Source organism: Alosa sapidissima, chromosome 18 (assembly GCF_018492685.1).
Source record: "Alosa sapidissima isolate fAloSap1 chromosome 18, fAloSap1.pri, whole genome shotgun sequence".
Taxonomy (NCBI): Eukaryota; Metazoa; Chordata; class Actinopteri; order Clupeiformes; family Clupeidae; genus Alosa; species Alosa sapidissima.
In genome coordinates this window covers 30,983,658-30,998,609 of record NC_055974.1, presented here as the reverse complement: position 1 = coordinate 30,998,609, position 14,952 = coordinate 30,983,658, and the positions used below count along the sequence as shown (strand labels likewise).

The window sequence follows — 14,952 nt, the reverse complement described above, 5'->3', positions numbered from 1 at the left end:
TACTATACACCAACTGGCCTGTAGGTGGCCGGAGACAGTTTTCTGTGAATATCTCGAGAACCGTAGGGCCTAGGAGGTCCACCTTTTTTTTTGCATGTTGGTCTTAATGGGGCATGTCAACCCATCCCATTACCACTTATTTCATGTATAGCGCCACCTAGTTAAAAATTAAAAAGCAAAACATTTTTCATCACAATATCTCTGGCTGACATGGTCAAAACAGCACGAAATTGAAAGTGTAGGATCATTATGACACCTTCCGAATGCATGCCAAGTTTTGTGAACTTTCAATCATGGGGGGCCTTACAATAAAATAATTTATGTGTACATTTAGTGACCATACACCAACAAGGATTCCCGGGACACTGAAAGACCGGGGTACACGAAACTTGGTGGGCATGTAATCCCACATGGATAGCATAAAACCGTCATTTTTCGTTTTGATCTGTAGCCCCCCCGCTGGACTGGACCCCCCGAAAGGAGGGTAGGGCAGACACAGTTTTCTGTGAATATCTTGAGAACCGTAGGGCCTAGGATGACCATTTTTTCCCTTAGTTTGCCTCCAGGGGTCATGTTAACCCATTCCATGTGCACACATGTGCATAAACAGATACACACGCACACACATACATTCACAGTAATCATACGTATGACACATACTCACACAGTAGACATATGTACGCATGCATGCATATGCACAAACACACATACGCAAACACACAAGCACGCACACACACAGACACACACACACATAAACATAAACTTGTGCACGCACACATGCACACAATTCAACAATTTCTCAGAATTATGAACAGGCAAGATGGGGGTGGGGTTGTATAAAATGAATTTTACATGTGAAATCTATGAACTAATCATGTTTTGGTACTTGTTGTCTAGCAGATACCAGTGACAATTGAGTGTGGATAATGCAATTTAGTGAGACAGTTAGAATCATATAGGCCTTTCAGCGTGATTTATTTTTGTGGAAAAAATGTGCTGGACTGGGCGGCGGTCATATTTTGTACCGCTCTGCGGTACATCTAGTTTTATTACCTACAGTATTTCTTACCATAATCAGTTACAGTAATCAAGCAACAATGAAATCAATTAAACAAATAAAATCTGTAGGCAAATACAAATGACTGCATTGGTGATTGTCCAGTTACATTTCACCCTCTTCTTCTTGTTTTTGCGAGGTTAAATCCAGCCTCATCCACATATATAAATTCATGTTGAATTTCTACAGCATCCATTCTACATGCAAGACTCTCTGAAACACAGCAAAAGACAATAGGATGCTATTCAATATCTATTGCACAGTATTTTTGTTGAAAGGTTTGGAATCCATAGTCACTTTTACAGTTTTTCTCGATTGCTTTTACCTGCTTAAATAAACTAGAACCCACTTGGTCTTCATGACTACTTTCTTTGCACAGCAGAAGTCATCTCTTGCGAATGTGTTCACACATTTTCATTGGGTTCACACATTTCTCACACCCTTTTGCAAAACAGTTAACACAGGTGTCATTCAAAAGCCCCAAACTCTATTGTTTTTCCCATGCTAAACAAAAGGAAAACATCTTTTCACAGGTGGTATAGATTCCTTGCATAAGTCTGAATTTCTGATACACCTGTGTGAAACTCCTTTAGACAATTCTTCAATCAGCAATCATTCATTATACATAAGAGATGTCTGTTCTGTGTTGCTATTTGCAAGTATGGATCTAATGCACATTTAGACAAAGTACTGTATTGCCTATTTGGTGGAGAAAACAGTACAAAAGGTCTTTACTGTATGTCTATTTCGATGAAAGTTGTAGTTCAATGAAATGTACAGTATCTTGCTAGGTTTGCTGTATGTCTTACATGTCAATGACAGTTGCATCTTGGGAGGAATGAATAATTTGTTTTTTTATTCAGTACATTTTGTCTCTGATACCAGAAAAATGAGAAAGTAATGAAACAGACATAGCAAAAATGCTCATTTTGAGAACTAGATTTTGCATTTTGTTGCCCAGTGTGTAATGATTGATTAAAGAGTGTTTTTGAATTGGCAACAAGTTGTAGTGTTTGAAGGCAAGATTTGCTTTTGCTGCATGTTTTAAGTGTTTTGAGAGAGTAACAGCCTTTTGCAAGCAAAATGTGTCATTTTGTCCAGAGTGCTTTTGTTCAGACACAGGTGTTAACTGTTTTGAGAATGTGATGTCAGAGTTGACACAGGTATCAAAACGATCGAGAAAAACTGTAAAATACTGAATCCATAGTCACTTTTAATATATTGAATCCATAGTCACTTTTAATATATTGAATCAATAGTCACTTTTAAAATACTGAATCCATAATCACTTTTAATATATTGAATCCATAATCACTTTTAACCTGGTTTGACGTTCTATCCAGTATTATGGCTACGTGGGCAGCCGTGGCCCACTGGTTAGCACTCTGGACTTGTAACCGGTTTGAACCCCGACCAGTAGGCACGGCTGAAGTGCCCTTGAGCAAGGCACCTAACCCCTCACTGCTCCCCGAACACCGCCGTTGTAGCAGGCAGCTCACTGTGCCGGGATTAGTGTGTGCTTAACCGCACTGTGTGTTCACTGTGTGCTGTTTGTGTTTCACTAATTCACAGACTGGCAGAGACCAAATTTCCCCTCACGGGATCAAAAAAGTATATATACTTATACTGTATTCATCGCAACCCATTAAACAAAATGATAAAATAATTGGATTGGAACAGGAATAACTTATTAGTATTTACAACAGAGGGACTACATACGGGACTCCGTCATTTATAAATGACACTAAAGAACACTGCTTGTAAAAATAACACAAATCCTTAAAGGTGCCATGTGTAAGAATTGAGGTAAAAATATCCAAAAAATGAGCTACACGCATCAAAAGAATGAGAAGAAATAAGGGCGATGATGTCATTAAAAAAATGACAAGGTATAGTGCTGCAGAGATATCAACCTGAATTAGCATGCTAAATTACTAGCCACAGCCCGACAGGTGTCATAATACCAGTTTCGGCCATGGGAGGCGGTATGCGGGCAACATAATCGCCAGCCAAACTGCAATACACGTGTCTCGGTTGTTACTCTTGGGTAGACCAACTCACTTTCTGGAGGTATACTGCCCCCATATTTTATGTAATGTGGAGTATGAATTGACTTTTTGCCGGACATTACACATGGCACCTTTAAAGCTGCAGTTGGCAAGTCTGACAGATTGAGGGGATTTAGCCAAAATGTTGAATGTTTACAACTCTCATGCCCCTCCCCCACTACCACCGAGCACCCTCTTATTAAGTTCATGCTCGTCAGTGCCATGGAGGTATTATATATAACTGGAGAGAGTGACTAAGTCCCGCCCTCCATACAAATGAATGGTGGATGCTAGGCTAGTAAATCCGGCCAATTCATAGTCAGAGGTGGAAAAAGTACGAAAATATTGTACTCAAGTAAAAGTACCAATACCTTGATGAAATATTACTCAAGTACAAGTTAAAATACCGATCTGAAAATGTACTCAAGTAAAAGTAAAAAGTAGTTAATTTAAAATGTACTTTAAGTAAAAGTTACTTAGTTATTTTTTTTTTTTTGGGGGGGGGGGTACCAGAACAACCAGTTTTACCAGAGACTTTCTAATGAGGAGATACAGCACCCAAAAAGTCCTCATAGTAATGCATGGGGTTAGTTTGTAACGCCAATATGGCAGTTGTCTACACATATCACAACCCTTCTGCGGCAAAACGTCGACATGTGAATACATTGATCCAATCATGTGGTGTGTTGTAAAATACATTGAGCCAATCGTATGGTGTGCTGTGAAGACATCATGCCAATCATCTGTTGTGATCTCGCTGCTGGAGCAAGATTGGTGTCGTGAAGCCTTACACACACGCATTTCTGCCGAAATAGATGCACGATAAGTGCCCAAAAAGTGTTGCAATATGGCCGCCGAGTGAAGGTACTTGCCTGATAAGGACGTTGAGAAATGAAGATCTATGTGAAAAATCACTGGAGTTCTCCTTTAAGTTTGAGCAGTAGTTGATTTTCAAAGTTAGTTGCACTCATCCTTGGGTCGCTTTGCAGTGAACAGTAATCCAGCACAACTGAAAAGCCCCTCACAGGCAGCTGAGGCAGGCAGGCCAATGTTGAGTTGCAGAGAGTTTTTTTTTATATTTGGAAACGAGCAGAAGGTTCAGCAGATTAAAGGGCGTCAAACTGGGGGGGGGGGGGAGTGGGAAGTATAGGGCCCCAAAGGAGGAGAGGGCCCTTGAAAAGTGGAATACAGGGGGCACAACATTTTCACCAGGCATTAGTAATAACTCAGGTAATCCACACATAAAAAATCCAAACAACTCCATAAGTAGAGTCATGTGTAATGAAGTGGAATAACAGGGAAAAAGTATTGAACACGCTAAGAAAAAGCACTAAGGCAAGGAAAGGGAAGGAACGAGCTGGAATCTGTAAGTAGTTAGAGAGTAGTTATCCTTTCTATCTGTGCAAATTAATATAAGCTTGGTTAGTAGCCTACATATTGATGGGCTATAAAAAGGTTTTTCATTACCAAGGTGTCACACAAGAAACATTTCATGATGGATAAAAGCAAAAAGCTCTCCCAAGACCTTTGCAACCTTATTGTTGCAAAACATATCAATGAAACTGGTTACAGATGCATTTCAAAACTTCAGAATCTTCCAGTAAGCAGCATGGGAGCCATTATCTGCAAGTGGAAGAAACATCACTGCATCATCAACTGGCCTTGCACAGGATCTCCTCGCAATATTTCTGACCAGGGAGTCAGAAGGATAGTCAATTCCAAGAGCCAAGGACCACTCGGAGAAAGCTCCAGAAAGACTTGAAGGCAGCCAATTCAATTAAATTAAATTAAACAGTTCTGGAAGTAACTAAAGAGCAGGATTCACAAGAGGGACCCCTGGAATCTGTTTAGAACAATGGGCCAAAATCACAACTGATACTGTGACTAATAAGTTTTGTCATAGGCCTACAGGAAATGTCTTGAAGCTGTCTTTACAAACAAAGGCTTTTGTATTGAAGTATTGAAGAAATTTCAGTAGGCACGTTCAATACTTTTTTCCTGTGTCATTCCACACAAAACTCTTATGTTTGGATTTTTTATATATGTGTGTTAATATAATGTGTGGTGAAAATTTCGAATAGACTCACTGGAAGTTTAGGCTAATTACTGAAAAAAAAAAATTAAGCGTTCAATACTTATTTCCACCATATATTTATTTTATCTGAATATTTTAACTTCCAAATTAAATGTCAAAATGAATGTCAGACGAAATGTAAAGTTTGACTGACTGGATTTTGTATACAAAACATAGCGAAAACTGTCTAAGGTCACTCTCACTCTCCCTTGCTAAAGAGCTAAATGGTTTAGTCCGCCTGCACGATTTATAAGGTAGTCTATCTTTTGTTTATTTAGTTGAGCATCGCTAGTAGTGGACCGCTAATTGTTGTGCTGCTGGTGCAATGTCTTTCTCCAAGAAAGCCAAGTCAGGTTACTAAAAACAAAGGCCAAAACAGGAAAAAGAGAGACATCAAAATGAGGGGAAACAACTGCTAATAGGCCTAAACTTCTTTTCCAAAGAAAGGTGAGCACAAACGTCAAAACACAAAATCCTTTGCTTGAATATCTCCGCAATCATTGGTGCTAAAACGAACTGAGACAACCCACTGGAATAGCGGAAAATACACTTTCATAGGTTAGGCTAATCTGATGCATCTCGTGATCCAGCTCCATCACTTTCAGAAAGACTGCATGGCGCCAGCTTGATTCATGTCCTGTTGTAGGCTACATGCTGATCATTGTCACTAGGCTAGTGGTTTAGGGCGCGATTTTCTTTCTCTCCCTTTCTGTTTTCGTTAGTCTTAACTTTGTTTTTACTCAAGTAACGGATGGGATTTTTGATGTAGCGAACTACAATACTTCACTCAAAATGTAATCATGTAAAGTTTAAAATACCGATTTTATAAACTACTTAAAAAATACAAAATACACAGAAAAACTACTCAATACAGTAACGTGAGTAAATGTATTTCGTTACTTTCCACCTCTGTTCATAATCAACGCCATATTGAACACTGGGGTTCGGATCCAGCGCCAGTCGGCTCTGACCATGCGCCAAGTTCCAAAGCTGGAAATGACGCATGGACCAACGTCGATTTTTATTGGATATTCTGTAAAAAGAGAGTCGTCCTCCAGTAAGAGGGTGGCGATAATGCACATACATTGCTTGCCACTTAACAAGAAGAAGAAAAAGTTGCTCGGGAACACGCGTGGAGTGCCCTGAAGCGCAACTTCATTTCATTGGATAACAGCGGCTCTAACTAAGAGCGGTCTGCCTGCCGTCCTGCTGCTGCAAATATGCATTCGAACATGATGTGAAATATCCGTAGTCGAACTATAAATAAACTATTCGGTTTTTAGTGCCATGTGTAGCGCATTTTTACAGTCTATGATTAGTTTGTTTTTTATTTTATTGTTTGCCATCTCATAGCGGGTGCTCTAAACGTATTCTAGCGTTGGCCCATGACCAAATCAAGCCAATAGGCCTAATAGCAGTTTACTTTACTAAAACAGTTTACTTGCGCATCCACGACATCTTCGCGCTCACCTGTCGAGTTACCATCCAAATGAGGCAGCGGAGTCAGAGGCACAGTAGACGGCCAGAACATCGCCAGGCGTCCAACATTGTATGATTGCATACTTTCCGTAAATCCTAAATTATGTCCGGGGTCTGCTATTTACTTAGGCTGCGCAAAGCACAGGTATTTTATTTGTGGTAGGCGTATTCGAGGCAGACCTTTATTTCTTACATTGTGCGTTTTATTGTGAGACATGCGTTTTGTTTGGAGCGGCATACCAGGCTATCAAAAGCAGACGATTTTCGGTTTTGGTATGGGATTTAATTTACTTTTGGGCTTGTATTATATAGTTAAATGTTGAGACTGATGTGCACTTAAATCTAGAGGGTATTTGATGATCACTGTAAAGTTTCGTGTAGTTGAAAAAGTGTTGGAATTTCCAGCTGTTTATTGCGAGACAAGGCCTTTCACTCATTCATTGAACGTGCGCTGTGCTCTAATGGAATCTTATTGCGTAGCGAAGTAGTCTACATTGAGTTATTTTTTAATTATGCATGGTTTACTTTTTATTAAATTCGTAGGCTGCCTCGCGGCAATAATTGTGTTTCAATGTAGTAGCCTCTGGCAAGCTCCAAAGGGGGCGGCTATTGAGAGCAACGTGTTGGAGACCCATGGTGTAACGAGACAAGGGCTTAATGCCTCTGTTGTGTAATTTATTGTCTTTAATCATGTTTAGGCTATTTTTGTTCAGGACAAACAACAACGAAAGAAGATCAATACAATTGTCTTTATTTGTCATATGATCAAATAACCATAATAAAGGCTATACGTCTCCCATAGGCTCCTCAAGAAATACACACTGAATAACGTTTGGCTGTAGCCGCCGGATAGGTACCCAGGGGCGGACCTGGACACTTTGAGGCCCAAGGCAAAGGATCCCGAGGCCCCTCCGAGCGTGCGAACTAAGTGAGGTGTTCGATCTTCCAAAAAGCCGACATCCAAAAAAATAAACAGCGTCTGCACTGACCGAATAAACTAGCCATTTTCTTTATTTTTTCTCCATTTTTCATGGTCATGTAATAATGTTCAACCGTGAATCTTCTGGGTGGTTTATCTGTATTTTTGGGGAATTCAAAGTTCTTAATTTGCACAGGGCCTTTTTTAACGATTTCAACTCGCTCTGCATCTCTTACGGTTTCTGGCCATAATGCAGGGTCGTCACTGATAACTGTATCGTGTTAGGGCTACTCACGTACTGGTTTCGTTTGCACCCAAAGCTTCTGCTACTGAAATGGTGTCCGTAGCCGCACCAACAGCACCAGTGCGGACTTCGGCAGTAACAGTGATCTTGTCCCTCACGACTGTTTCACTTAGCAGCTAGATCAACATTATAATCATCAGTAGAAGAATATGTAGGCCTAGTGCAAGAGCTATCCAAATAACTTTCTTCCGTGGAAGAATTCTTCGACTGGAAGAAGTTGGTTAATTTAGGCAATTTCTTTCTAAATTCTTCCTCCTTCCTTTTTCTTTTTCTTTTATCACTTCCACTCTGGAAACGTTTCATGGCTGCTGTCAATCGCTCAACTCCACACCTCACCAAGACCTCGTTCAGACTAGCTAGTTGCTGCTATGGTGACAGGAAGCGGACCTGCAGTCATTTGATTGTATGATGAGTTTATGAGCAATCATGAGGCAAAATATTTTTTCAATCTTTATTATGGATTAGAATATATTGTTTGGATGCGGTGTTCATTTATTAAAATAAAAAAAAAACGAAATACGACACGGGGATGACGAGGCCCCCTGGTGGCCGAGGCCCCAGGCAATTGCCTGACCATGCCTAATGGCAGGTCCGCCCCTGTAGGTACCCGCCCACCAACATGTACGCGCATGAGAGCTCATGCCCAACACGGACTTTCATGCACAGAGCTGGTTCCAAATGCTCCATGCGGCGCCATACTTGAAAATGGCGTATGCTAACATGCCGAAGCTAATCTGCATGCTCTTGACCCCCTGTGATTGACAGTCAGATCTCACACAGCCCTGCTCTGATTGGATCAGAAGAAGCGGGAGCTGTGGATTTTTGCAAAACAAATAAAAGGCTCTAGGTGGAGGTAGAGGTGCAATTTTTTTTACTAAAACCGGCTGATCTATGTTATTCTGTCGGAGCATAGTGTCGGTTTCAGTCAATGTGATCAAAAAAATCTTGCTAACTGCAACTTTAACCAATTATATTATCCCAAAAAAATGTATTGCATGACATCCCCTCTAACTAATAAAATCAAAGGTTATTCAATTCAAATTTACAACATTTGTTGCTACAAGGAAGTAAAGGAGACAATACTATCTGGACACAGACATGTGTTAAAAACAACGCAAGTTGCGTTGCTTTCAACACATTCGTTTTAAGAGTGTAGGTCCCATGACTTGGTCTCTCTATAACACGGGGCTCAGACACTCCTGGGACTGAGTCATGTGACCTCCTGTGTCTTCCTGTCCTTGTAGCCGATGAGGCTTCCATGTACAGTATGTCACATCCTGTCTTGGGGAGTAGAGGGGATTCTGTTTTTATGTCACTTCCTGGTCTGGTGCTGAATTGGAGTGTAGAGGGGGTTCTGTGTGTGTGGGTATGCGTATGTGTGGTTTTGTGTGTGTTTTCCCGTTCTAGTAGCAGAGTATGGAGTACAGTTGGTTCTGTGTGTGTGTGTGTGGTTCTGTGTGTGTCTGGTGGTAGAATACGGAGTGGTCTCGGTCCTGTGTTCCGTATGATTCTGTGTGGGTCTTTCAGTCCTGGTGGTGGAATACGGAGTAGAGTGTTGTCCGTGTGTGTGTGTGTTGTTTTGCCTCCGCTGTGCGTCTCTCTGAACCGCAGTCAGCTGCACTGTGGCATAGCTCACACCACCCTCCTCCCACTGCAACACATACACAGGGGGTCACAAAGTTAAACACACACATACACACACACACCGCAGGGTCACACAATACACACTAAACACACACACACACACAGACACACACTTGATGGATAACTACAGTGGCATGTAAAGTGCTCTCACCTGTCCTCTACCTGCTGAAGAGCTCCCAGGTGCTGAGATGACAGAATTACAGGTGACACACAGAGACACACCTGGGGCCAAGATAGCAGAGAAGATCAAACTGAGTAGAGAAGCTAATAGGCATGCTACATGCTAATCAAGCTGAGTAGAGAAGCTAATAGCACAGAAGAGCATCAAGCTGAGTAGAGAACTCTAATAGACATGCTACACGCTAATCACGCTGAGTAGAGAACTCTAATCGACATGCTAACACGCTAATCAAGCTGAGTAGAGAACTCTAATAGACATGCTAACACGCTAATCACGCTGAGTAGAGAACTCTAGTAGACATGCTAACACGCTAATCACACTGAGTAGAGAGCTCTAATAGGCATGCTAACATGCTAATCAAGCTGAGTAGAGAACTCTAATAGACATGCTAACATGCTAATCACGCTAATCAAGCTGAGTAGAGAACTCTAATAGACATGCTACACGCTAATCAAGCTGAGTAGAGAAGTCTAATAGAGTAGAGAACGGGCTACACGCTAATCAAGCTGAGTAGAGAACTCTAATAGACATGGTACATGCTAATCACACTAATCAAGCTGAGTAAATAAGTCTAATAGCACAGAAGAAACTGGCACAGAAGAACATCAAGCTGAGTAGAGAACTCTAATAGACATGCTACACGCTAATCAAGCTGAGTAGAGAAGTCTAATAGAGTAGAGAATTCTAGTAGACGGGTCATAAGCTAATCGTTGTACTTCTGTATATGCCAAGCTAATCGTTGTACTTCTATATATGCCCAGGTAATCGTTGTACACCTATCATTGTACACATGTATATGCCAAGCTAATCGTTGTACATGTGTATATGCCAATCTAATTGTTGTACACGTATTATGTCAGGCTAATCGCTGTAAACGTGTATTTGCCAAGCTAATCCTTGTACATGTTTATATGTCAAGATCGTTGTACAGATGTATATGCCAAGCTAATCGTTGTACATGTTTATTCCACAGCGTGTGGATATTTATAACCCGCCACAGCAGGGCAGATTGAGCATTATTACACAAACTTTTACACTCATTTTATGAAAACTGAGGTGGTGAAAGTGGTGGGATCAGACAGTTTTAAATGTATTTGACCTTATAAAAGTTTAAAGGATTTAACCGTTATGTTTAAGTTTTAATTAGATGTGGTCTGACCTGATTGGCTGGCTGACCGCCTCGCCCTCACACAGAAGCCCACATTCACCATCAGACTCATCAGCAGCACTGTGACCAGCGATGACACAACGAGGAGCTGCGGGATTGGCTCCCAGGACTCATCTGAAAGTGCAGTGAGAAAAACAACGTGAATTAGCTGTACTGTACTAGCATGCTAAAGCCTGTATTAGCTGTGCTGTACTAGCATGCTACAGCCTGTATTAGCTGTGCTATACTGTACTAGCATGCTAAGGCCTGTATTAGCTGTGCTGTACTAGCATGCTAAAGCTGTACTGTACTAGCATGCTAAAGCCTGTATTAGCTGTGCTGTACTAGCATTCTACAGCCTGTATTAGATGTGCTGTGCTAGCATGCTAAGGCTGACTCAGTCGTCACACACTTGTGTCGTTTGTACCTTGAACGTGCAACGTGCACTCGTATCTCGTTCTCATATTTACCTTGAACGTGCACCCGTGTCCCGTTCCCAAACACTATGCGTCCGCAGGCAGCGACGGCGCAGTAGTGTGTGTGTGCGTCATCACGACTTAGGTTCCTCCTGGACAACTGGTACACACAGCTGTGTGGAGGAGAGACAACGTCAGTAAACTACTCGCACACACTCACACACACACCGCCGCACACATACAACAGACACACGCACGCCCGCACTCACTCACTCACTCGCACACACGCACATATAAGACACACACACACTCACTCACTCACTCACAAACACACACCCAAAGTCTGCTCTCTCTCCCCTGTGTGTGTGTGTTTGACCCTGGGAGAGCACACACACCTGTTTAAGGCCCAAAGCAACACACACACACACACACGCACACACACCTGTTTAAGGCCCAAAGCAACACACACACACGCACACGCACACACACACACTCACACACCTGTTTAAGGCCCAAAGCAACACACACGCACGCACGCACACACAGACACACACACACACACATATACACACGCACACACACACACACACACACACATACACACACACACACATATACACGCACACACACACACTCACGCACGCACACACACACATATACACACACACACGCACACACACACACACACACACACCTGTTGTCTCCACTGCTGTAACCCACTCCTGGACGTGAGTCTCCTGAGGCGGGTCGGAACCAGAACACACCGGGCTCCTCCGCACAGCTCCCAGAGTGGACAGAGCAGGTCAGCGTCACGTTACCGCCTGAGGGGGGTGACACTGAGTCCAGCTGCTCAATGACCGCATGGTCATCAGAGTCCCTGTCTAAGACAAGCAGCACATGCAGCAGGACTGATAGAGTTACTGTGATGAATAAGCACATGCAGCAGGACTGTGATGAATAAGCACATGCAGCAGGACTGATAGAGTTACTGTGATGAATAAGCACATGCAGCAGGACTGATAGAGTTACTGTGATGAATAAGCACATGCAGCAGGACTGTGATGAATAAGCACATGCAGCAGGACTGATAGAGTTACTGTGATGAATAAGCACATGCAGCAGGACTGTGACTGTGACCCCCTCATCACCCTGTGACCCCCTCACCACATCACCCTGTGACCCCCTCACCACCCTGTGACCCACTCTTCACCCTGTGACCGACTCATCACATCACCATGTGACCCATAGAGAGGATGGAAACTCAGTCTCTTTTGTAACAAGAGAGGAATATCTTACCTTTGACAAATACAACCGTTCCTTTCCCAAAAGTCACCTCAGCATAATAAACAGATCCACAGTAGTAGGTAGCTGAGTCTGTAGTCTGTGTTTGGGAAATTGTCAGATTAAAGCTGTTCGCTCCACCTTCTGGTTTAAAGCGGCCGCTCTCGTCAAAATCATTGTAGAAATTAGTATTTGGAGGGTAATGTGAGGCGATGGGCACAGGCTCCTCTCCAACAGACTGTTTCATCCACAGAATACCAGTGTTCATTTCTTGAGAAGAGAAGACACACATAAGATGAAGGACATCGCCGGCCTCTGCAGAGATGAAGGAGGGACCCTGTGTGATCTTATCTCTGACCAGAGATCCACCTGAAATACAAAACATTAAATGACCGATAAGATACTCCGGTATGAACTCAACCACTATTTGACATATACTGGTATAAACACTACCTTTCTCATGTTATTTTAATGTATCAGAATTATGCAGCAAAGCAAAGATTTGTATGAATTAACTCTCTCTCTCTTTATCTCTCTCTGTGTTTCTCTGATTCTGTCTTTGTGTGTGTGACCAATAACATACACATGAAGTCACACACACACACACACACACACACACATATACACACACTCTCTCTGTGTGTTTCTCTGATTCTGTCTTTGTGTGTGTGAGTGTGTGTGTGACCAATAACATACACATGAAGTCACACACACACACATACTGTACACACACACTCTCTCCCTCTCTCTCTCTCTGTGTTTCTCTGATTCTGTCTTTGTGTGTGTGAGTGTGTGTGTGACCAATAACATACACATGAAGTCACACACACACACACACACATATACACACACTCTCTCTCTCTCTCACTGTCTCTCTGTTATGGGACCATCAAATGATTTAAAATGGTACAACACATCATAACTTATCATACAAGACCATAGAGAAACAGTGACGGTGCATAATAACTGAATTTAATGAATGATTGTGATTTGACCAGAGCATGGTGGCAATAAAAATAATGATAACAAACAAAAAGAAAACCCTGACAGCACATAACTTCGGGGAAATGGATATTGGCTGACTCCCTAAGAGAAACAAAAGACAAGTTTTGTTGTGAGTTTTCCAGGTCCTCTAACTACTGTGCTAAACTAAACCTAAACTATGTAACGTGAAAACCCATCACCAAATACCACCAGCTCTAAACAGAAATCCTAAACTAAAAGACAACAAAGATAGTCTCATACGGAAAACGTGCTTGTGGAACAAAATCTGTATAACTAATACGCTTATATACTGTATCTTATAAGCATATTAGTTATCCACCTCTTTGTCTTATACACCATTAACAAGCATTAACAAGCTGCGTGTTAACAGTTAATTAATGTTATTAAAGGATAACAACAGTAAACTAACTGTTAGTAATGAATTGTTAACTGCTTATTATGCACTGTTAATACCTAAGTTACCCAAAAAATATTTATTGGTCCAGAACAGACAGAAATGAAAGAGTTGTAAATTAGTCCACACTTGAATTTCCCCTGGGGATCAATAAAGTATCTATCTATCTATCTATCTATCTATCTATCTATCTATCTATCTATCTATCTATCTATCTATCTATCTCAACATCAAGGTCTCAATGAAATAACTGTTTAAAGTGATTTGTAAAAGAAAAGTGTGATCGAAAAAGTGTTTGTAACTAAGCTACCGTATTGTAGCTACCATGTCCTCTACCCTGGCGTGCACCGGTGCCATATGCCGTGATGCCTACTACTTCACCACTCGCGGGTACGCCCCAAAGTGCTAAGCACAAAAAAAATAAATAAATAAAAATAAATTATAATTCAAACTAATTAATTGCAAACATTCATAACTAATCCAAACCAATTTCCCAATTAATATAAATAATAACATTCAAGACATTAAAGGGGATCTTAGTCATAAATATGGACATGACAAATTCATGGTGATATTATGAACATGACGACTGCACTGCTCGATCGTTTCTTTTTGCAAACAATTCAAAACACCAAGGAAAAAGTTTTAGTTTCTGTGGCTAGTGGCTGAGAGCGCGTTGGCTCTGCTTGATATGTCAGCGGGGTAATCTGAGGTGAATGACTCCACACAAAAACAAAGCTTATAATGTTTCACCACACTATTTGAGTTAAACGAGCACAATGGTGTCTTGGAACCAACTCGTGTTCCATATGTCTTGGAATGGTTGTCTGAGTGAGTTTAGAGGCCCCAAACGGGGCTAAATAGCATGCCCCCATAGGTTAGCGTTATAGGTAATTTCAAAGCGCTGGCATCCAGGGCAGATCTCCGGTTTGGTCGAATCAATTTTTGTCAGGTTTTTTGCTTACCCCAACACGTGGTGACCCTAAGGAAAATGCTTGTGGGG

The 14,952-nt window shown here is 41.7% G+C and overlaps 1 protein-coding gene across 1 annotated transcript in view; it reads right to left on the bottom strand.

Annotated features, from left to right (window-relative positions):
* Positions 1–8,755: 8,755 nt before the first annotated feature.
* LOC121689825 overlaps positions 8,756–14,952 on the bottom strand; it is a 7,225-nt gene continuing 1,028 nt past the window's right edge. Inside the window, exons 2-7 of the mRNA XM_042070054.1 lie at positions 12,566–12,919; positions 11,964–12,090; positions 11,324–11,442; positions 10,866–10,988; positions 9,677–9,747; positions 8,756–9,532 (exon numbers count right to left, since the gene is read on the bottom strand). Of these exons, the coding sequence (XP_041925988.1) occupies positions 9,194–9,532; positions 9,677–9,747; positions 10,866–10,988; positions 11,324–11,442; positions 11,964–12,090; positions 12,566–12,919 (1,133 nt within the window). The 3' untranslated portion in view covers positions 8,756–9,193. The remainder of the gene's footprint in view (positions 9,533–9,676; positions 9,748–10,865; positions 10,989–11,323; positions 11,443–11,963; positions 12,091–12,565; positions 12,920–14,952) is intronic.